Source organism: Erpetoichthys calabaricus, chromosome 13 (assembly GCF_900747795.2).
Source record: "Erpetoichthys calabaricus chromosome 13, fErpCal1.3, whole genome shotgun sequence".
Taxonomy (NCBI): Eukaryota; Metazoa; Chordata; class Cladistia; order Polypteriformes; family Polypteridae; genus Erpetoichthys; species Erpetoichthys calabaricus.
In genome coordinates this window covers 111,541,300-111,563,415 of record NC_041406.2, presented here as the reverse complement: position 1 = coordinate 111,563,415, position 22,116 = coordinate 111,541,300, and the positions used below count along the sequence as shown (strand labels likewise).

At 37.1% G+C, this 22,116-nt stretch overlaps 3 protein-coding genes across 29 annotated transcripts in view; 1 reads left to right on the top strand and 2 right to left on the bottom strand.

Annotated features, from left to right (window-relative positions):
- The window catches only part of zgc:110269 (probable flap endonuclease 1 homolog), a 40,742-nt gene extending 39,689 nt beyond the window's left edge, over positions 1-1,053 (bottom strand). The window contains exon 1 of the mRNA XM_028817463.2: positions 941-1,053. Within this exon, the coding sequence (XP_028673296.2) occupies positions 941-1,022 (82 nt within the window). The 5' untranslated portion in view covers positions 1,023-1,053. The remainder of the gene's footprint in view (positions 1-940) is intronic.
- A 22-nt stretch (positions 1,054-1,075) lies between these two features.
- On the top strand, positions 1,076-11,645 carry LOC114663610 (transmembrane protein 276-like). Of its 2 annotated transcripts, XR_003718145.2 has the most exons (3): positions 1,076-1,211; positions 5,997-6,101; positions 8,403-11,645. XR_003718145.2 is itself a non-coding variant. In XM_051935814.1 (2 exons), exons 1-2 carry the CDS (start codon positions 6,012-6,014, stop codon positions 8,931-8,933), a joined length of 621 nt encoding a protein of 206 aa, XP_051791774.1. In that variant the 5' UTR covers positions 5,636-6,011; the 3' UTR covers positions 8,934-11,645. The 2 variants fall into 2 exon arrangements, 1 of the variants encoding a protein (XP_051791774.1); XM_051935814.1 differs by lacking the exon at positions 1,076-1,211 and having other exon boundaries at positions 5,636-6,101.
- A 1,460-nt stretch (positions 11,646-13,105) lies between these two features.
- Positions 13,106-22,116, bottom strand: part of lrrfip2 (leucine rich repeat (in FLII) interacting protein 2) — a 216,545-nt gene continuing 207,534 nt past the window's right edge. For all 26 annotated transcript variants that reach the window (XM_028817457.2, XM_051935774.1, XM_051935780.1 and 23 more), the window contains 2 exons: positions 17,648-17,752; positions 13,106-14,153 (listed from right to left, as the gene is read on the bottom strand). In XM_028817457.2, coding sequence (XP_028673290.1) covers positions 14,043-14,153; positions 17,648-17,752 — 216 coding nt within the window. In that variant the 3' untranslated portion in view covers positions 13,106-14,042. The remainder of the gene's footprint in view (positions 14,154-17,647; positions 17,753-22,116) is intronic.

Genomic DNA, 22,116 nt, shown 5'->3' with positions numbered 1-22,116 from the left:
CCTCCTCCCAGACCTGGATCAGGGCATCAGTGAGCTCCTAGCCAGTCTGTAGTGCTACTTGGTGGCACTGAACGCACCAATACATAGCACCCCAGATGTTTTCAATTGGATACAGGTATGGGGAATACTGTATTTGAGCCAGTCAATGGCATCAATGCCTTTGTCATCCAGGAACTGCCTACACACTGGCCACATTAAGACCGGGCATTGTCCTGCATCAGGAGGAATCCAGGGCCCACTGCACCAGGTCAGACAGTGGCTCTGAGGAGTTCATCCCATTACCTAACTGCAGTCGGGTCCAAGGACATACCTCCCCAGACATTGACAGTTTGGTCAGAAACATGCACACCAGTGGCCAGTCGGAGGTCATTTTGTAGGACACTGGTAGTTCTACTCCTGTTCCTCCTCGCACAAAAGCAGGTATCGGTCCTGCTGCTGGGTTGATGCCCTTCTACGGCCCTGCCCATCTCCTCGTGTTATTGCCCGTCTCCTAGTATCTCCTTCATGCTCGAGGCATTGCTGGCGATACTGCAAACCTTCTTGCGACGGCAGGCATGGATATACCATCGTTGGATATCTGGACTACCTGTACAACCTGAATCTGTACTGCCTCATGCTACCAGTAGTCTATTTAACTACATTGGTTTGGAAGAGTTCATTAACTCTGCCGACTCGTACACTTTGATGAATACATAAAGCTTCAACATTTCTTTAGCAAGCCCAGTCTCAAAACTCGTTTACAATTGCAGTTTAGTTTTTTTTCTAAACTATTACAATTGGAGTAATGTCTGGTTATGGGAAGTCGTCCAAAGCGACACGACAGTTCACAACTGGTTTATAATCCTAGAATCTGGCACTCTAAACAGGAAAACCTTATACTTCCATTCTTTCGCAACCTAATTAAAACAAACTGCTCTGTATACAAAGACAAAGAACTTGCCCGAATAGTCGCAAATTTGTTTGTGGGAGACTGCGCTGGGCGCCGCTTCCCGTATTAGTTCCGACAACTTGCTGATCCCCATAGTCGCCACTTCCTGCTTACTACCGGCTTCCGGTCACGTGATCCGGGGTGTAGCGAGTGGAGTGGAGTGGCAGTTTATATGAATGGTGAACGGCGTAGGTAGCACTAGCATCCTAAAGAGAGACTCTGGAGTGGTTATGCAAACAGAAATTTTTCCCCTTTTGTCTTTTCAGCATTTCCGAACAATAAGGTACGTAAAATCGTCGCAAAGTTACAGCCCCACAACCGTGGTCATAGGCAAGAAATGGATCGTCCCTTATTTAGGAGCACAGCCGAGATCTATTGAATTTAAAAGAAAATGACGCGCATACTGATGCGTGTATGCAACCTAAAAACCCTCTGGGTAGGAGGAAATAATTCGCTTTATTATGATTTTGAATGCATTCGTCTACTTGAGGATTTTTCAGTTGATCAATAGGAGTGGTTTCTGTTTTTCGTCAAATACTAAGATTAACCAGACGAGGGACATCTCACGTTAAAAATATACAATTTACGTGTGATGGTAAACATGCGCCGACAGGAAAAGTATACCTTCCGAACACAGAGTTAAAGGATAGCCTCGGTGTAAAAGTTTGAGGCACGCTGTGGATGGAAGTCCCCTCTTCACTAAACTTAACGCCAACTGACCGGTTACAATAGTACTCCGAAACCAGAGGGCAGCAAGTTTGATTTAATATCATGATTTTAAATGTGCGCAAAATAAAAACATATGCTGTGCCAAATGGTTTATTGTGTATCAGGACAGATCAAACCTTGCCAAACATGATTGTATTAGAATGTACTGTAAGGGCCAAAAGTGGTGATCTAAAATGTTAAATCAGTGTAAGCAATGATTCATGACACAGAGAGGTGAACCAGCAGGGATGGAAACAACTGTGGCAATATACAACATTGATGGGAAGATAGCGTAGAGAGAGTGAATCAAGAATGTTTTCATGTCTCTCCAGAGATTGGGTTCAAGTCCAGGGTCAAATTTTGGATCATTTCAGAACATTGCCAGAGTTGTCCTTAAGCAAACTACTGTGTTGTCTTTGCTTTGTGCTTTGGCTCCTTGTCCTGTTGGAAGCTAAACCTCTGAGGTTTAGTCTGAGGTCTAGAGCTGGTTTTCATTAAGAGTATCTCTGTACCGTACTTTGCTCTGTTCAGCTTTCCCTCAACCCTGGTGCTGCAAAACAACTCTTAAGTAATGGTGTTGCTGTGACTATGCATCGCCACTGAAATGTCATTGCACAGGGGATGAGCATTGCGTGGTTCTACAGACAGAATCTTGTTTTTCAGTCTGAGAATCCTTTCTGGTGCCTGGAGCTGATTTCAAACAGCTTTGATTATTTTTTTATTAATATTCATTGCACAGTTCATAACATTTTATGGTCATGGTTAATTAGGTAGATTATAAAAATGCTTCATGTTAGGAAAGGATTGTTATTGGGATATATAAATGAGAAATTTAAACTTCTCGAAATGGATTTTGCCTCCTGAAGAGAAATGTCTGCTTGACTTTGTGGGTGAATTGCTTTGAAAGGTGCTGTTCGAAAAATGTTTTATGTGTAATAATTCCTAAAACCTCGTGAGACCTTCAAGACAGTTGTTATTTTCATTGTTATCGAGATATTTTTTAAACATGTTCTTAATGAAGATATAGAATGATTATCCTAAAAGCAGACATTAAACACTTAAAAAGGGATTTGAACTCCTAAGTTATTAGACTGTGACATTAAAGCAAATCACCAGATATTTGTGTGCAAAAGTAGTAAAGTTATCAGTCAATAATTTGTGCCTGTCCGTTAGTAGCAATGACTTAACCCCCAATAATTTTTTTTCTCCAACATCTTCCTAGATTTGTCCCCCACCCCCTTTATAAGCTGTACCAGCTCTATAAGGTTTGAAGAATGTCTTGTAGAATCAGCCCTCTTCAGAACTCACCTCATCATTTTCATTAGGATTCATAGTTAGGGCTTTAGTTCAGCCCTTCCAGAACATGAAGCGTCAGCTGCCTAAGCCATTCTTTAGTGGACTTGCTTGAATGTTTGGGACCCATGTTTTATTGAGTGTTTAAAACTGGTCTCAGAATTCACAGTTCACTCAGAGATGACAAGTTGGATCAGTGCAAGAAAGGAAAAGAAAAACATTAACACTCAACACAATGCTTGATTGCACAGGTAAGGGTTTGTTGGTGTCAGGCTATGCAGGCTCTTTTTCAAGAACTGGTCCTTTTTTTGATGCCAAATAGTCCAATTCTGGACACACACACACCCTTTCTGGATTGTCCAGGTTGTCCATGGCAAACATCTTCAACCTCTTTTAAGAGATTAGTTGTGCTATCCATCTACAGCAGGTTAAAATCTAACTAATGCACAGCTTTAAAAGTTTGCAATGAACTATGCAAAGCATATGTCTCTGTTATATGCAATTTGGTATTGGATTCATAAAAGCACTGCTAATGTTTGTGATGCACTATTTGTTGAAATGAGACACACAGCAACCTAGACAGACACTTCTCCTTCTATTAAGATGGAAGATGTAACTTTTTTTTTTTCTTTTTTGACAACCTTACCAAATTTGACATTTCTGTTCAGAGTTCTTTTTGCTGATACAATACTACTCCAGAATCAGCAAGAGGGGGTCACAGATCTCTGGATGTTATTTTGGGATTACCTTTTATCTCTTTTACGATTCTCCTTGTTGCCCTGAGTGAGATAATATTAGGAGCTGCAGATTTTGTAGGGCTGGCATTGTACTAAATACCCTCCAGTTCTATACTACTCACCCAACAGTGGATTTATTGAGTGTAAATCTTTTGAAATGGCCTTATAACCTTGTCTAGACTGATGCAACAGCCATTACTCAAACCCCGCTCCCCATCTCCAGTTCTGCTGTGTCACGAAAACATACCACCCTGGCTGACTAGCAAAAACTGAGCTTAAGAAACAGATCAGGTGAGAAATGGACTGGAGGTACTCAGATGTCAAGAAATCAATAGTGACATGTTAAGACATAATTTCTAAATCATTCATTTGAGCTGTTAAATAATAAGTTTAAAACACAGACATTAAGTTTAGTTAAAAGCTCGACTAATGTATTTCAGGATACCCAACGCCAGGGGTAGGTGAGCCAAGCGAGTAGGGGGCAGAGCCCCCTTGTTATTCACTAATAAAAATGTAACATGAAATTTCAATTTAGTATTGCAAAGTCATTATTTAATAACTACTAAAAATAAATTTGCTCATTGACCAGTCAAGCCTAACAAATTGGTAAGAGAGTTGTATTAACTATCCAGGTTTCAGGTTTGTGTGGTATCATTCTATTAAATGTGTTTTAAAATTGCTGCCAATACAAAATTTTGCATCATTCATGTCCTGAATTGTATCAAACAGAGCCTTCAGCTTACCCACTGCTCTTTATCTCAGTTGCATTCTTTAAGATGTAAATCTGCCTAACTAGAATTCAGGAGAATCCTTGTGGTTTTGTTCTGATCACTCAATTCTAACACTTCATATTCTGCCTCCACTATTAATGAATATTGAATTCAGCTTGATGTAAATGAGTACTTCCCTTGATGGACTTGCATAGCACCTAGGGCAGGTTTCTGACTTGCATTCAATGCTGCCGGCAAAGGCTGTGGCCCCCAGCAACCCTGGACTGGATTAAGCAGATTTGGGTAATGGATGGGTGGAGATTAACCCACTTACAAAGGCACATCATAAAATCATTCATTGTGTTTACATGCGTGCTAATAACTTATTCACAGAATCCTGGTTTCCACAATGCCATGTAAACCCTTATTCCAGTTAGAGAAGCCAGGGTATTAGTCTCTGAGAAACCTAGTTAACAGAGATAGATTTCTCAGAAAGTAACACAATAATTTGGTCAAGTAAAACCTTAACTGGGTTACAGTTATGGATTTTGTAGTCTGTGCATGGCCATTGTGATCTGTCAACTGCTTCCACATGTACACATGTCCTATTCCACAAACAGAAGATGGCAGAAGCATCCACAAGATAAATTTCCTGAGGCAAATGCTTGGGTGATCACAAAATTATTTGTCTAAAATATTTCAGACATCACTAAATTTATGTTGATGAGCTGAACATACAGTACTAAGCTCAGCAGAACAATCTTGAGAGCAGTGCTTCGGGTAGCACGTGGAAAGCAAAGTGCATTACATGGTCCATTTACTTTTTAAAGTAATGAATAATCTAATACAATACGTTTTATTGAAGTTAAAATATATGTGTTATTATCCTAGCAACACTTGGGCGTAAGGCAAGAAGCACACATATTGGTGCGCTGCTCTTTTGAAAGCTCACTCATGCAGCCAAACAGAAAAGAATGTGCTGCATGCAATCCAGTAACAGAAACAATAATAAAATGTCAGTTTAGTTTTAATACAACTAATTACTAGAGATACTGTATGTTGAGGCAATGTGATCAGGTGACACAGTGGTCAGTGTTCACACCGTGTTTCATTGATGGATATAAAAATAGGATAAATGTGATTTACTTCAGAGCATGCAAAGGACTAACCATATTTATAAAATACAAAAAAATATTAGTCTTCATGCTTGTTTTCAGATTTGCGGTGGCTAATAACATTTAACTCTCTTTTTTGCACAGTTTAATGATATCAGAACATTTTGATGAAGAACTCCAAGAAGATTACTTGTGCATGTAAACATGGATTTTTAAGAAACCATGATTCTGCCTTAACATTATCCTGGTTATGTATGTGCATGTAAATATACTCTGTGTGTGTGTTAAATAATAAAGACGAGAAAAGGAACTGGTAGCACCATGTAGTGCTAGGATGAAGAACCTCTGAAGTAGCAGCATAAAGGATTAATCATAAGTGTGTGTGTGTGTGTGTGTGTGTATACATATTTTTTTAATATGAAAACTTGTCTAGTGAAATGTATTCCAGAGGGGCCTGGTCAATTTCCTCATAAAACTCAATTAGAATTGTGTTATTGTTTCAAAGGTTCAATTGGACCCAATGGCTGATAATTTAATGAAATGGATTGCTGCCCTGTTAAATGTCTTATGGTGTCTTATCACTTTGGATTTGGCTTCTCGAGCTGCAAAGGTAAATTACTAATTAGTTCCCAATTTTCTCAAAACACTGTGAACACAGTATAAATAATTGTTTCAACACTACAGTTTATTGATACATGGACACAAACATTCATGCATTACCAAACCTTGGCTTAATAAACAGTTTACAAAAGTCCTTACTAGTGGATTATTTTGAAAATTTATAGAGCGAGATATGTGAAGACTGATAATTACCTCATCCAGTGGAACTCCAGCCTGATCCTAGTAGAACTGTGTTAGGACCAGGCTTCATTCAGACACCTTTATATTTAAAAGTGCAAAGGCCTAATTAAATGTAGTCATTTATGCCATCAGTGCTGTAGTATGCATACCAGTTCATCTTATTGTTTAGAACCTGTCTGGTAAGTCTGTCTTTTAGTTGTACATATTGTCATTTACAAATCCAGTATAGAGATTATCAATAAACACGATGAATTGCAGACTGGTATAGAATTATTATCCTACATTTAATATTCTTAAGGAAAGATGGCAATAGAGAAGGCAAAAGCAAACACTACAATGTAATGTGAGGAAAATAAATCTTTGGATGCCAGTAATCCTCGTAGAAAGTCCAAAGTCAAAGCTGCAGCCCAGTCTGTCCAAGCTTATAGACAAAGACGCAAATAACACATAGCTAACTAAGTGAGTATACTAAGAAGTAGACATATTTTATTCAAGGCAACTTATCATTTATAGCTTTTTTTTTTTTTTTTAAACATTAGGGCATGGGCTGATAAAGTAAATTCCTCGGTGTTATACAGTGAGGCAAAGGTGTAAACTGAACCTGGCTGGCAATCTTGTGGTTCCAAACACAGTACCCCACTCACAAAAACATTCTGCATACATTACACTGGTCTGCCAAAAACAAATTAGAGGTGTTCTTTATATATGTGCGAGTGCTGAAGTCAAATCTTTCTCATCCAACATTTGTAAGATGAAGTTCTGGGGAAAAAAAAACACTTTCAGAAAAAAAGTTAATTTTAAAAATTAAATACAGTTGAGTAAAATAAATTACACAATTACGTTCAATATAATTATTACTTACAACAAAATCACACTTGGTAGTTTTTTTCTCTTTTAATCCTCTGAAGGTGCTTCAAGGTGGAATGACCAACAGTTCTTCATAGTTTTCTACCACTCTGTTCTTTGTTTGTTTACTTGTTTCTTGGTCAAAACAATGGATTGATCAACCTGACCTTGTATATTTCCATAAAACCCATTTAAACAACTTTCTCTCTACTGGACAATAAAGAGACATCTTTCTAACCTTCTAAATGTAAATTCTTGGCTATTTTGAAGGAATAAGAAGGAAAGAAAACGTTCTGATTGAGACTAAAAAGTGTGTAGCAAATACTTGATTCTGGGATGTTTCCATCTCAACTGGTGTTAAGAAAGATCAAGACTGACATTCTGAGCCTGGAAAATACTTGTGAAAAAACAAGTGCAACTTTAAAAAAAAAAAATTATATATATAGGACATTACTTTGCCAACTGTACTAGTGGGTTTGGATCCTTTCAGTTGAGGAAAATTAAACTGATTTAGTAATTCAGCATATTATCATGATTGAGAGGTTATTAAGGTAAGATGTATCATCAGATATTCTAAATAGGCCCTTTACAGGAGTGATGGGGATTTATGGTGTGCCAGAGTTCAAAGTCAACAATTTACCTAAGCTGCAAGTCTTTAGAGGGAGAAAAAAACGGAATTCCCAGAGAACATGCAGACTCCACACGGACAATGACAAGGCACCTGATTTGAACCTGGCATGCCCAATATATATGAATTAAGCCACTCTAACCACTGCAGTTTCCCCCAGATAAAGAAAATAGGACATCTGCAACAAAATAACAAGTACCCCAAAGGTAGCAAACCTAGTTAGAGTAGGCTAAAGTATGAAAGGTTCCGACAGTTTGTTGTTTTTGGAAATTGATGATAAATCTCTGGCTTGAATCAGACTAGCATGTGTAAATTACCATTCTCAATGATAAATTATGTTCCTCTTTGAAATTAGGTAAAGACAACCAGTTAAAACTTTATTAACACAAACACACATAAAATCATTTAAATATATTTTGTAATTTTGGTTTAATGCTTGCTTGATAATACATTTATTTAATTTGAAAGATGAATCATTCAGGAAAGATTAATAGTCGGTTTAAATTCTGTTCTGGCTATGTCTCTATGTAAAATACACTCTAATTTAGTGAATATTTATCAAACCTAAATAAAACTTTTGACAGAAAATGAATTATTGCCTGTTTTCTCTGACTTTGTCCTCCTTTCTCCACCTAGCTTCATAGAGCTCCTGCCATTGGTATCCTCCTCACTGCCTTTTCTTCTGTATTCCGTTCAGTGACATCTCTTGTGCCACTGCCTGGTAGCTCACAACTGCAAGATCTTCAAGACGACTTGTTTTGGACCAGCTGCTTGTTTGCACCTGCTTTAGTTTCATTTGGGTTTCTTTGGCTAAGTGAAGATCGGACCACTGGAAACACACTGCTCTGTGGGTCTTTGCTTGCTGCCTCATTGTCTGATTGGTTTTCAGAATACAGTCGTGTCCTTATTGGCCGCTTTATGGTCATAAGTTCACTAAGTTGCTCTTTGACAGTTTGTGCTTTTACTGGTAATGTCAAAGGACTCTTTGGAAATCTTGTTTTGAACTTGGTCTATCTCTCTTTTCCTACTGTCAGAGAGCAGTCATTGATACCGTGGGTAACAGGAGAATTCGCAGAGACAGTCCTGAACATGTGGATGTTTTTTGGTATTGTAATCACTCAGCAGGCACTACATGGATTTAAAAGGGAGGGTGATGACTGGGATTAAACTGAGTGCTTACACTATACCTTACCATTCTCAAGCCCAGTTAATCCAGTTCAGGGTTGCAGCAAGAAAACACATGTTGACATGGAAAGAACTCCACAACAGCAACAACCTGGTGTGAGGTTCAAACCCAAGACTACTGTGCTGCACTCTGTTAAATTATGTTGTCAAGAATTACCTGTTCTAGACTGTACCTGACAAACACAGCCAGTACTGTGACACTTTTTTTTCAATGTAAACCCTTTTAGTAGAGGGCTTCCATGAGTATCTACAACTTACAAAAAACCTGTTATACTGTTAAAAAAAACAAAAACGTCTATAGAGGTTTACTTTGAAGAGAACAACATTAATAGCAGTCTGCAATTTATAACTATCATATAAGCTTTATATTGTGACAAGTCAAAGATAACACAGGAAACAAATGCAAAGTTATTGTATATAGTTGTTTAGTCATATTCACCAGGCGGTTAATTAACAGCCGTACTCTTTTAAGTAATTACAACGACAGTGTTTGACACAGAAACATCTGAAGAGTGAAAAAAGTATATCAAGATACTCCAGTGGATTTCCTTAAGTTTTATTATCACATACTCAAAAACTTGAACAGAAATCATGGGGAACTGTACTAAAGTTGATGGCTAAAGATTGGGATGTAGCAAACTAAATGAGCTTGAAGCTGGGACTGTGTCTTTGTAAATTTTCAAAAGTTTTTCATTGAGTCACTAATGGCAGACATAACATGCTTACTGGGTTACTGTTTAGCTCACATCAAAATGATAGTTTTCTATCCTTTTTTAAATCTGGGATTGCTACTTTGGTAAGTAAGAACATGAATTCCGGTCAGCATTGTACACCATGTGTTGAACTACAGATATCTTTAAAGTTTTAAAATATTTAATTGCTTACATCTCTCCACATGCATCACCAGTGCTTTGTAATATATGCAAGGCAAAACTGCAGGAATGCAGTTACAAACATTGTGATGAAAAAACTTCAAGATTTATGATTGAGTACAAGAAATATGTGATGCAACACTTTCAAGCCCATTTAATGAGTGACAAGAACTTGATCCTATTCCTTGGTGCCAGCCCACTGCAGGCCCCACTTACTTACTCATTCTCCCTTTCTCTTACACACATAAACACACATCTACAAAGGGTCAATTAATCTATCTTGCACATCTTTGGGGATGTAGGAAGAAAAATCACAGATGTTAAAAAAATCATACAAACTCAACACGGACAGTGAACAGGCTTGACGTTCAAACTCAGGGCACTGGATCGACGAAGAGACAATCCTCCATCACCATGCTAACTCTTAATTCGTGACTAGTATATTCTGTCTTAAAAAGCTAACCCTGTATTTTTCTTAATTTTACCTGCCATTTAGTATGTATATTGTACATTGTAAGGGGTGCTTGGTCTTTACAAAACAATAAATAGGAAAACTGCAGTCCTAAAATATTCCATCAACCACAGAATACACAAATCCAGTATTCGACAGTCCTAGTTTTAACAAAACATTCAGACAACAGGAATGGCTCACCTGTTTTTGACACATGCCGTCCAGTGGTAAAAATTTGTTCTGCACCTGCTGGTCTGGCTTCTGATGTTGCAGGACAGTCTGATGAACCACAGGAGGGAGAAAAGTATGGAGTATAGGGTAAATGATTTTATGAGTAAATAAAAAAAAAATATCCTTTGATCCATCCCACAAAACACAACCCCAACAGATGTTACAACTTCTTGGATGCCCTTTTTGGTTTTTGTTAATGTGTTCCCAAAGCCAACCATGTAAATACCACCAGTAAGCACCCTTTTGACATTGAAGAAATCATCTTAAAAATATTCAAATATTATACATAAAAATTTTGCTCTTCAAATAGTATCTGGTCTACACGAACATGAAAAAAAATAAATCTATTCATCATCTCAATAACAGAATTTAACAATGACTGCATTAGAAAAAATATATACTATTTACAGAAATTCGATGTAATTTATTGACAATGGAAATATTTACCTTTTTAAATTTGAACTTGTCTTGCATTTTACCAAACCATTGTTAAGTAAATAAAATAACCAAAATTGACTAGTCTATATAGTATTTTCTTATTGTAAACACTTTACGAATGACCAACATATATTGGAAAAACAGAAAGCCACTGTGAAACATACAGGCAAGTCCAGATGTCTGTGGCTGAATGATACCACTGAACTTATTGAATTTTATTGTTGTTTTGTGGACAGTAACAATAGGACAACTAGAAAGGGTTTTGGGTCCCATTAAAGTCAGGTGCTGTCATCATCTGAGGCTGAAAACTGTCAAAGGTATAAATACTGTTGAAGTCTCTGGACAGACAGCATTTTAAGCTGTAGTATGAGAGAATACTCTGCTCAGGTGGTAGAAGTCATATCTGGTCATTTTCAAACTGCATGCTCTGGCTTATAGCTATCATTTGCTTCAGAATGACTGCTAATGTTCCAATGCCAAAAAAAAAAACTTTGGGAATAGAGCCCTATTGTACATGCTTCTGTAATTATGAAGTGCTTTGAGTGGCTGTTCTTGGCCCACACTGAAATCAGTTTAAAATGTAAATTAGATCCACTTCAGCATGCCTCCAATTCTAACACAACTGCAGTTAATGGTAATTTACTTTAATCAATGTGGCTAACTGTATTTGAATGATTTTCATTGATTACAATTAAGTATTCAATAACATTTTGCCTTCCAAGGTTAACACTAAACTCAGGGCCCTGGGTGTAAGTATATGTAAGATCATGACTGTTAACTGGCAGAACATACATTATGGGACCCAAAGAAACTGATAATCAATGTGAGGCTCTTTTACTAAGACATGTGGCCAAATACAACACTTAACTCCATTATCAAGTCTACTGACAACATCAGTGCTGTCACAGATAAAAAGAATTAGCCCACATAAAACCAAATAAATGAATTAACAGTATTGTTCAGTAAAAGCATATGCTTCAATGCCAGTAAAGCAAAAAAGTAGATTTTATGATGTCATAACCCAATACATGTTGATAAAATTACACTTGAAGAGTAAGAAGCCTAAAGTTACTGGCATTTATAACACTGTGAATATGAAAAGTTCCCATAATACAACCAACCACACAGGTCAAGAAGAGTCTTTAAAAGATGTTGAGCAAATATGACATGTCCCCAAATTCAGTTTTACTGTGTATGACTCTAAGCATTACCAGGTAAACTATCCCAGGAATTTTGTTAGATTTACTAATTCACGCATTAAAATACGTATCTTTCCTTTTTTTAATGCATTGAAGCATTTTAGCCCCTTTTGTAATATACTCTAATGCAACAGAATCCTGAGTTTGTGTTGGTGACAGAGACTTTTGCCTTACTTTATACCTTGGGAGCCAGTAGTCTGGTGGTATACTATTGTACTTTCTACTTTTCTTAAAGTGTAACTTAACAATTTTTCATTCTGGCTAGGATGTAAACTTACTTATTTCAAAATACAGTATTCTTAATGTCCGGACATTTTTAAATTACCTAACATTGCAGGCAAATTTTAGTTCTCAGATTGTTTATGAAGCCTCTCAAGCTCACTACAGACTTGTACACACTATCACCCATTAAGAGTTAAGATCTGTCAGTTTAGCTCTCCTCCCAGGTAAGCTAATGTGTTTGATTCCTGGGATTTGGTTCTGTGTCATGATCTACCAAATTGTTTTCAAAAAATACTGACACATTTCATTCACATATGACCACAGACTAGTAGAGAATTTCTGGGACTCCATCAAGCTCCTGTGTAGGTCAGAAATCTACTGACATAGATCAGTTTTTGTTAAGTTGCTTTCAAAACATTTATTATGAGCCTGTAGTAAAACAGGTAAGAATTTGGATATTTTTGTGTTCTGCACTCTGGTAGAATCCTGAACATAAAAGGGCCTTTAATTTATATCATGGAGTAGACAGTGACAGGTAGATACTTCTGTAAACCGCAAATAATCTTTTGAGTCACTGTACAGAAACGTCTAGATACATTTTATTGCATAACTGTTGTCAATTTTTAAATTGAGTTTATTTTTCCGGTTCGTTTTTTTTTGTTGTAGGTGTTTTAAGATTTTAAATAAAAATAACAGCATTTAAAGTGACATCTGTATTTTAAAAAAGAGATGAAGTCCTCCTTTATAAAGTGTTCTTTTAATGTTTAGCTGCCTCAGACACAAACATATTGTGCTCCTGAGACTTAAACTGCTTCCCATTCAAGCAGTTGAGAATACAGTTTTTAAAAAGTACAGCACTTTTTTTTCCAGCATACGTTTAAATTAAGGACACCAGGACTAATATCCTGCACAGAATCCAAAACTTAAATGTGCCATCACCCATGCAAGACAGCCATTGTACATATACATTTATTCATCTTTACATTTTTTTAACAAAAAATTTAAATAACTTCACCTTTTTTGCAAATCTCAGAAGCAAAAAAGGTATTTAGTGAATCTAATTTTCCCCAACTGCACCATATTTTAAATACATTATTTGTACCAGCATCTTTATTATTTATTATAATGAAATGCAGTTACCAAGTCTCATTGCACTGTGTTAAAGGCACTTGAATTCACTGTTCTATTATGTTTGGGTACAGTGACATAAGCTGTGTGTATCTTTTACACTTTACAAGCAAAATAGTGTCCCAAAGTATTCATGCACTCCATAAAAATATCCAAGCACCCGGCATCATCCAAGCAGCAAAAAATAAAAAGGTAGTGATTTAGTTAATCAATCTCTGTATGAAGTCGTGAAAATGTTATTCAGCGCCATCTCTAGAAAATGAACACCTGATTTTTGATTTCTAATACAAGGGAGAAAGATTACAGTTATCACACAAAGATGCTGACCCCAATACTCTTGTTCATATATAAATTACAAAAAAAAAAAAATAAAAGTAGGCCAGAGATTTTTCTAGAAAAGCAAAATATTCTCCCTAAATTCAGTGAACAGCATCCATGGTACTCCACAATGTCTGTGCTTTGAGAAGTAGTTTGTAGTTCATGACATGAACTTAAGGGCTTGTTAACTTAAGTTGCAGTGCGTCTACGGCCAAATACTCCCCTCTCCAGTTCACTGCTGTGACAGAAGTGCATTCCGGTTTGCTTTCATCTTTTCTAACCGCTTCACTAAATGGTTGTTAGTCATCTCCATCTCTTCAATCTTGTCCAATGCTGTTCTCAGCTGTAATGTAACAAGAAAGAAAAAAATAAAAAAAAACATTAATTTAAGGTAGCTCATGTCTGACAGATCTTATTAATCCTTAAAAAGAGTAAACATTTCTTCATTATTTCTTAAACTGAAAAGTAAACTGACAAATGGATAAAAACCCAGGGCTAAGGTAACCTTCTGGATCTGTTGAGGAATGTGGATGTTTTATTGAAATTCATAACTACTGCATCTTAAAAGTTTATATTGACATATATTAAAGGTTTATTTTCCCAGCTTCAAAGGATTACACATTCTTCCAGGTTTCACTCCAAATCTACTTTGAAGTGGTATGGATGTGTTTTGTTTTCTTTTTCATCTAGAAATGCACAGCTTATTAATGCCAAGCAAAAAATATTTAATTGTGTCATTTCTGCACCATACCCAGACTACCAAGGCAAAAATAAAAACAACAAAATTAAAATAAAAATCCCTCCATTTCTACTCCATTCTAGTGTGTCTTTTTTGTTAAACCGAAACGTTTTCAAGCCTGTAAGTCATTGTTATTTAGTGCATCTTATGGTATCACAATTCCTTTTAAATGCAAATTAGATGCAATAACCAATATAACAGTATGGGTTTTTGAACTAACGTCACAAAAATTATACAGGCATATGTTCTATGATGCAATAAAAGATGTCTAGCACCTATAATGTACTCCAAATGTAGTTCAGGATAGGGCATCACAGCTGAATCCTCAGCGGTGCCACCCCCTCATTTAGTCTCACTCTTTTGTCAGTTTAGTCTTTGAAATATGTAGAATGTGACAAAGGAAATTGTCAAATTAAATCTTCATTTTTGTTGTATATGTTACCGGCAATGTATGAAAAGCAGGCATTGTATAGAATGCCTAGGCAATTACAACTTCATACATAAATTATTGATTGACTGGTGTTCTATAACTATATAATTCAGTGTTATCATATAATTATAAAATTCAAACTCACTTTATCCACTTCAAGGTTGCAAGGCACCACAGAATATTCACATAACTAATGACTGGATGTTGCATTCAAACCCAGGATGCTGGATCATAATGTAGACACAAAACTTACTGTAGCACCATGCTGCCACTTCTTATAAAATAACTACCATAATATTATGACAATGTCAAAAAGCATCTTGAATATAATCCATCCATCCAATTTTGAAATACAGATTAATTTAAATTTATAAAACTGATATTCTCTCTTTTTAAGTCTGATTAGTTCTTCATCACACAGTTCAAGGCCATACAGCTAGGCTGACTACAAGCCCTGAAGTACATCATCTGTGTGTGAGTTGTGGGTTTGTGTTTGGCCGGCTCATTAGAGTTTGAACTGAGTTTGGTTGAACCTACAGTATGCTCAAACATAATGAAAATGCTTAAGTTGAACACTGGGGAATGAGGCTATGTTATACTGTCAGGATGGTTACCTCATGTCCATCTGCCAGCAGACTATCAACTTTACTAAATGCTGTGATAGCTACACAAACACATGGTCATTCTATTCTATGTCCGTTTGTTTTCTTTGTATGGCAATAGCTCCAGGCAAAAACTTACCTAATAAGCCAAATACTTTTGTCCATTTACATTCTTGTGTAAAATAAATATCACTTTTAAATAAATTAAAACACTTACTTATTCCAACTTCATTCTGTTCTCTCTCATATGCAATTATAACTAAAACTCAATGCTCTTGCCTTAGTCCAGGAATTCAGTCTGTGGATGTTGCCACTTGTGCCAATACTGGGACAAAAACCAGCAACCTTGGGGTTACAAAGGCAAAGGAGCTGTTCAATGTGCAGAGTAATGGGAGAACTGGTTGCTTCTATGCTGCAAGAGGTATGCTTCCATGTGTGCAAAATTACGCAGAGTTCTCTCCAAGACCTCTGCTCTACGGTTATATTTCTATTGTTTTTAATTTCTTAACAAGCTAACACATGCCACACGTGTGCAATGTGTGATTCCTTGATGTTTAATCATCAGAGTGTGATCCAGTGTCACTGGAAATCAAAATGTCAATTGCGCTTTGGAGATGCCAAATCAAAAACAGATCTTCACACATGGCTATCAAACAAACAGTTCAACTGAATTTCTCTGCTGATTCTTATTCCTACAGCATTGCTACACATGGTAAACTGCATACATTTTATGCTTTTTATATTTATTGATAATTATTAAGTAGAAATAGCTAATCAGTTAAATGTGGAATGAAATGGACAACGTAATGGGATAACCTAAAGCTAAAATTACTTAGTCATGCCTGCCATAAACAGTCACATTTTGTATTTGTCTGTGCTGTACTTTGTTATTATGACTTTGGAACTGTTCTTCAATCTCTCATTCTACAGATTTTCTTTATTTCATGCCCCATATACTCAACACATTACAAACTAGCAGTCTCATTGATATGTTCTTGAGTTATCTAAATTGTCCTTTATCATTGACTAAACTTAGTTTACAACTGTGTAATAGTCGTTTCTTCAAAAATTATCACAAAAGTCATAGCTTTATTTTCATATCTTCAAATTCTTCCAACATTTTTTTTTTTTTTTTTTTGGAGTAAGAGAATGCAGTATGTTGAAGCACATTTTTAACCAGTTGTTCAGTTTTGTGCTACTGACCTGCATTATTTTTTACGCTCTCTTGAAATAATGCATCCCACTTATAAAATGAGTCTTCATGACAATGTGATATCTTAAAGATTACAGCAGTGGGCTATGGGCAGTGCATCTTCTTCACCCTTAACTTATAATTCACTTGTATTCCAGCTCAGAGAGTCTTACAAGTCCTGCCATAGGACTGCCACACTACCCACACCATCTTACAATCAAACCATGTTTGGAAAAAACTTAGATATTTTGCACTTTGCTCTTCTAGTGAGTATATGCCCACAATGCAGCAAAGCAGTAGTTTTAATTTTTGATCAAGTACTTCTGAACAAAAACGTGAGCATAGGAGATATTGAGTTATGACTTTTAACTGCCATTTGATTCAGTTTTATCCAAGTTTTAATTTCCCAAAAGGCAAATTTGTTATCTTCAGCAGGTTTTACAGAGAGAACCCAATATAACATTAAAAAAAACACATCATCAGAAAACTGAGGCATCAAACAAACTTTGTACAAATAAAATATAGCAGTAAATAATGTAAACTTATAACATCAAATCTTACATGTTACAAATACAAATTAAACCAACATTAAGACTTCAATGATAACTGAACAGTCATGATTTAAGCCTGTCTTAATCTTTATCATATTTACATTCACAAAAAACACATATTAAAGGTAAAAATGTAAAAAGAAATCAATCTCGTTGGTTAAATATAGAATATACTGGGCTTATTTCAAGAATGAAAATATTTACAGACCAATTAATTTTAATGTTGCTAAATGAATTATACAAATATAACCTAAATTAAACTTGTATATTAAAATATGCTACAATATTCATGGAAACAGAATACGGCATGACACTGGACCCACCTCTCTTTGAAGTTTCCTTTTTTCTGCTTTTAATTCATCCTCAATTTTTTCTGAATTTTCTGCTGCTGTTTTGTACCGAGCCACTTGACCTTCAAGTCTGTTAACCTGTGTTATAAACAGATAAAATTTACCTAAATAAATAGTAACAAGAATAACATTCTACAAATGATTCTCCACTGAACATCACTTGTTTTTTTCCATATGAAATGATCCATTTCAAAACAGAAACTAATCTAAGGACAGCTGTGAATAATACTAAATGGTGGTATGAAGAAAAAGTGATAGCACAATTTCAACAGCCTAATCCCAGACACATGTGGCAAAGTCTACAGAGAACAAAGAACTACAATGCCACTACCCTCACCACAGCAAATACGCACACCTCTCTGGTGCTCATCAAAGTACAATGTAAGGAGAGCCTTCAGGAAAGTGAACAACAGGAAGGCAGTAGTACCAATCAGCATTGCAGGGTGTGTTTTTAAAATCTATGCCAAACAGCTTGCACTGCTGCGCGCTACAATGTGTAATCTTTCCTTAACCCAGTCTGTTGCACCAAATTTAAAAAGTCCACCAATGTTCCTTTACCTAAGAAATCACACCTACCCCCTTGCATGAATGGCTACTGTCCCATTCCACTAACGCCTATGACAAAAAGGTGAATCTGAAGGCTAGCTAGTGAGGAATTATATATGCTCTTCATTGCTCAAAGAATTAGATCTATTACATTTCATATATTGCTGCAGTAGATCCACAGATAATACTTCCACCTTAAATCTACATAGAGAACTGGCCCACCTTGACAACAGGAGAGGGAATTTTGTAAAAATGCTATTTATAGACTGTAGTCCAGCATTTAACATAATAAACCCCTAGCTCAATGATCTGTGTCGGAAAACTTCACTGTGCGGCTCAGATTTAACTTCTTGACAGGCAGGCAACAGGTGGTTTGAATGAGTGGCCACACTTCATTATCCCTCACTTTCAACACAGGGGATCCACAGGGCTGCGTTCTGAGTCCTCCACACATATGACTGTATGGCTACACAGGACTCCAAAACATCAATGTCAAGGTTTCTGATGACACAGCTGTGGTAGGTGTGATTTCTATGAGTAGGCTTACCTGGACAAGTGGAGAAAGTGTCACACTGGTAAATGGACAACAGCCTTCTCCTGAATGTTAGCAGACAAAGGAAGCATTTGTGGACTTTGGGTGAAAACAGCAGAGGCACTACCACTCCTGAGTATTAACAGCACTCAGATAAAGAGAATGGGGAGTTTCACATACCTCAATTTTTCACATCATGGAGAACCAGACTTGGTCCAAGCACACACCTTGGCAAAGAAGGTACAACAACTTTACCACCTAAGGTATCTCAGGGTTTAGACTGCACTTACAGAAACTAAAGAACTTATATATATTCACCATCGAAAGTACAGGTCAGGTTGGGGTGCATGCATTGGTCCAGCACATTGCTGCACCAACCACACAACAAAACAGCTTGAGATCCGGGTTGGTAACCCCTCCGGAAATGACAATCTATCTGCCACCGCCAGGTGTTATGTGGTGTCCCCTTTGCCTGGTCCAGTCGCTCAGGTCCTCAACAAGGAGGACCTGCAAGCCGGATCACCCTCGTGGATAGCGCCACATGGCTGTTGTGCCGTGACTGACACTCCCTCACAATGCAGGTAATGTGCCTCATTCGGAACTCCATGAACAACCGCTCATTCGACACAAAGTCATGCCAGTGGTACCCAAGGATTCTCCGAAGAGAGACAGTACCGATGGAGTCCAGTCTTTGTCTTAGGTCACTGGATCGCGTCCATGTCTTGCAACCACATAGCAAGACAGGAAGCACCAAGACTCTAAAGATTTAGACCTTTGTATTTTGCAAAGATAGCACCACACACCCCTTTCCAGCAACCTCATGACTCCCCATGCTCTCCCAGTCCATCTACTGACTTTATGGGAACAGTCACCAGAGAAAGCACTCTGGTGGAAATATTACTGCCTGGTTTATAAATTGCATGCAGCAGGGCCACAAGGCTCTGCAGAGATTGGTGCGGTCAGCTGAATGCATCCTTGAGTGTGCACTCTCCAACTTCCAGGGCATCTACTGTACATTAAGCAATATTGGACCAGGGCAAAGAGAATTACCCGAGATGCCAGCCATCCCAACAATTGCCCCTTCTTTGTGCCGTGATCAGGGAAGAGTTGTCACTGCCCGAATACCATTTCAGAGGAATTGAGATGGAACTTCTATCCACAGTCCATCCACATCCATAATGAGGACAGTGCGTAGAGTCACATGATGTCCTATTGTTTATATATTTTCATAACATAATACACACGACTGCTGTCATTGTACATACTGATTTTATGGATATTTATAGAGGTGTTATTATAGTTTATTATCTTTTATATTCATCTAATACATAGTCTTGGACCCTGGCAACTAAGCATTTCATTACATATTGTAATGTGTATAACTGTGTGTGACTGTATGTGGTAAAGTTAAGTCCACAGCTGTTTGGCATTTTAAATAAATAATTGCAGCACTCGCATTTTGGTAGGAGGGGGCGTGGTAGCATGGCGAGAGTGGTTCCCGGGCCTGATGTGGGAGCGGGCAGCCCTACACTAAGTGGCACCGGGAGCTGCTAATTGACACAGCTGTGCTGCATCCCCAGTTTAAAAGGGGAGGCATGAGTGTGAATCGAGAGAAAAAAGATTGGAAAGAGAGAAACACAGGCAGAGCGAGAGTGTGGCATTAGGGATGGAGAGAGAGAGAAAGAGCCAGCCGGCTATTGTAAGAAAAGGCAGCGAAGTCAGTGGTCCCGCGATGGAGCGAAGGATTGGCGCTCTAGGGATGTATCAGCCCCACTGATTGTGCAGAGGAATGGGTGCAATCAAGGTGGCGTCCTCACCATGGATCTGAGGGACGACTGCGTGAGCGAGAAGGATGATGAGAGGACAACTGACCCAGAGCAGTCTGGCAAGGCAGTTTGGGGTGACTGAGACGGGAGTTGGGACTGAGAGAACTGCGGTTGCTTAAGTCTCCACCAGCTGAGCGAGAGATGGGTGAGCTGGGGAGACTAGGAAGGATCATTTAACCCAGTGACTGTTGGTTTTTATTCTCATTTTTAGCCTTGTTTTTAATCACCAGGTTTTTTTTACTGTTTTATTGATTATTTGTTTATTGAGGAAGCACTGCATTATTTATTTGGACACTGTTTTGGATTGTTTTTAATAAAAGCACTGAACACTTTGCACCTTCCCTTTGCTTCATGTGGTGTCTTCATTTGTACAGCTCATCCCGATCATGACTATTGATGGTGTCGGGTTCAAGAGGCTCCGAAATGAGAAGAGGGAGCATGGAGCCGGACCCGCACCATCACACTGTATTTTTTATAATATAATACACACTACTGCTGTCATTGTACATACTGATTTTTTGATATTTATAGAGATGTAATTATAGTTTATTATCTTTTATATTCTTCTGATTCACACTCTTGGAACTTGGCAACTAAGCATTTCATTACATATTGTATTGTGCATATAATTAGGTGTGACAAATTTAATTTGATTTTATACTGTTAAAAGTTCTGATAATATTTCAGTCATAACTTACAGTAATCAAATTCACAGTATTGCTAGTGTAAGTCATTATTTCATGATGCTATAACCTATATTTAAAAAAAATTCCATGCTACATACATAACTGAAAAATACACAAAGCACACTTTTATTGATTATTATATGCATATGAAAATGCATAATAGTTGTCTATGAAAAATGAAATTAAAGCTCAGTGTTACTTTAAAAGTTACTGAATTCATTTCCTATTATGGCCATAACTTCTCTATTTAATTAATGTTAGCATATTAAAAATGTTTGCTTTTTTCCATGCTCAGAAATTATTTACTAATAAATCTTGCTGAACTGGGTCTAAATCATAACAATGTGAAAATGAGAAGACTGCCAAAGATAAGTCACAGTGTGAATTCACCTGTTGGGCTAATGCCTGCTTCTGGTGGAGTATGTTCCATTTCTTACTGTCATATATAACGTTTTCATTCACAGGGCTAGGCTGAGGTTAGAGCAATGCAGGAAGGAAGTGAGATAAGCGGTTTGCTTTATATATTACTTATTACTTGCTTAAAACCATTTACATTTTCTTTAACTTCTTACTCCATGTTTCTAATAAAATTTGATTTAAAAAAAAGACATATTGTACATCACACAGTTGTTTGTTCTTCTTTCACCTACTACTTTAATGACCCTTGGTTTTCAGTTGCTGACTATTTTGCATACCACAACTAAAGGGTGGTTATTTCCTTACTGTGCTTAAGATTCTTGTTTCGTTCTTTTATCAAAGTCTGCACTGCAATAGGTAAAATGGGCAATTTAATTGCACCTTTAGATGCTAAATACTTTTTTGTCAATATTCCCATGAAATTAGAGAAGTCTT

Coding starts and splice junctions, on each gene's coding strand:
- LOC114663610 (XM_051935814.1), top strand. CDS start 6,012: ATGGCTGATAATTTAATGAAATGGATTGCTGCCCTGTTAAATGTCTTA. Junction 6,102..8,402: donor TGGCTTCTCGAGCTGCAAAG/GTAAATTACTAA, acceptor TTCTCCACCTAG/CTTCATAGAGCTCCTGCCAT.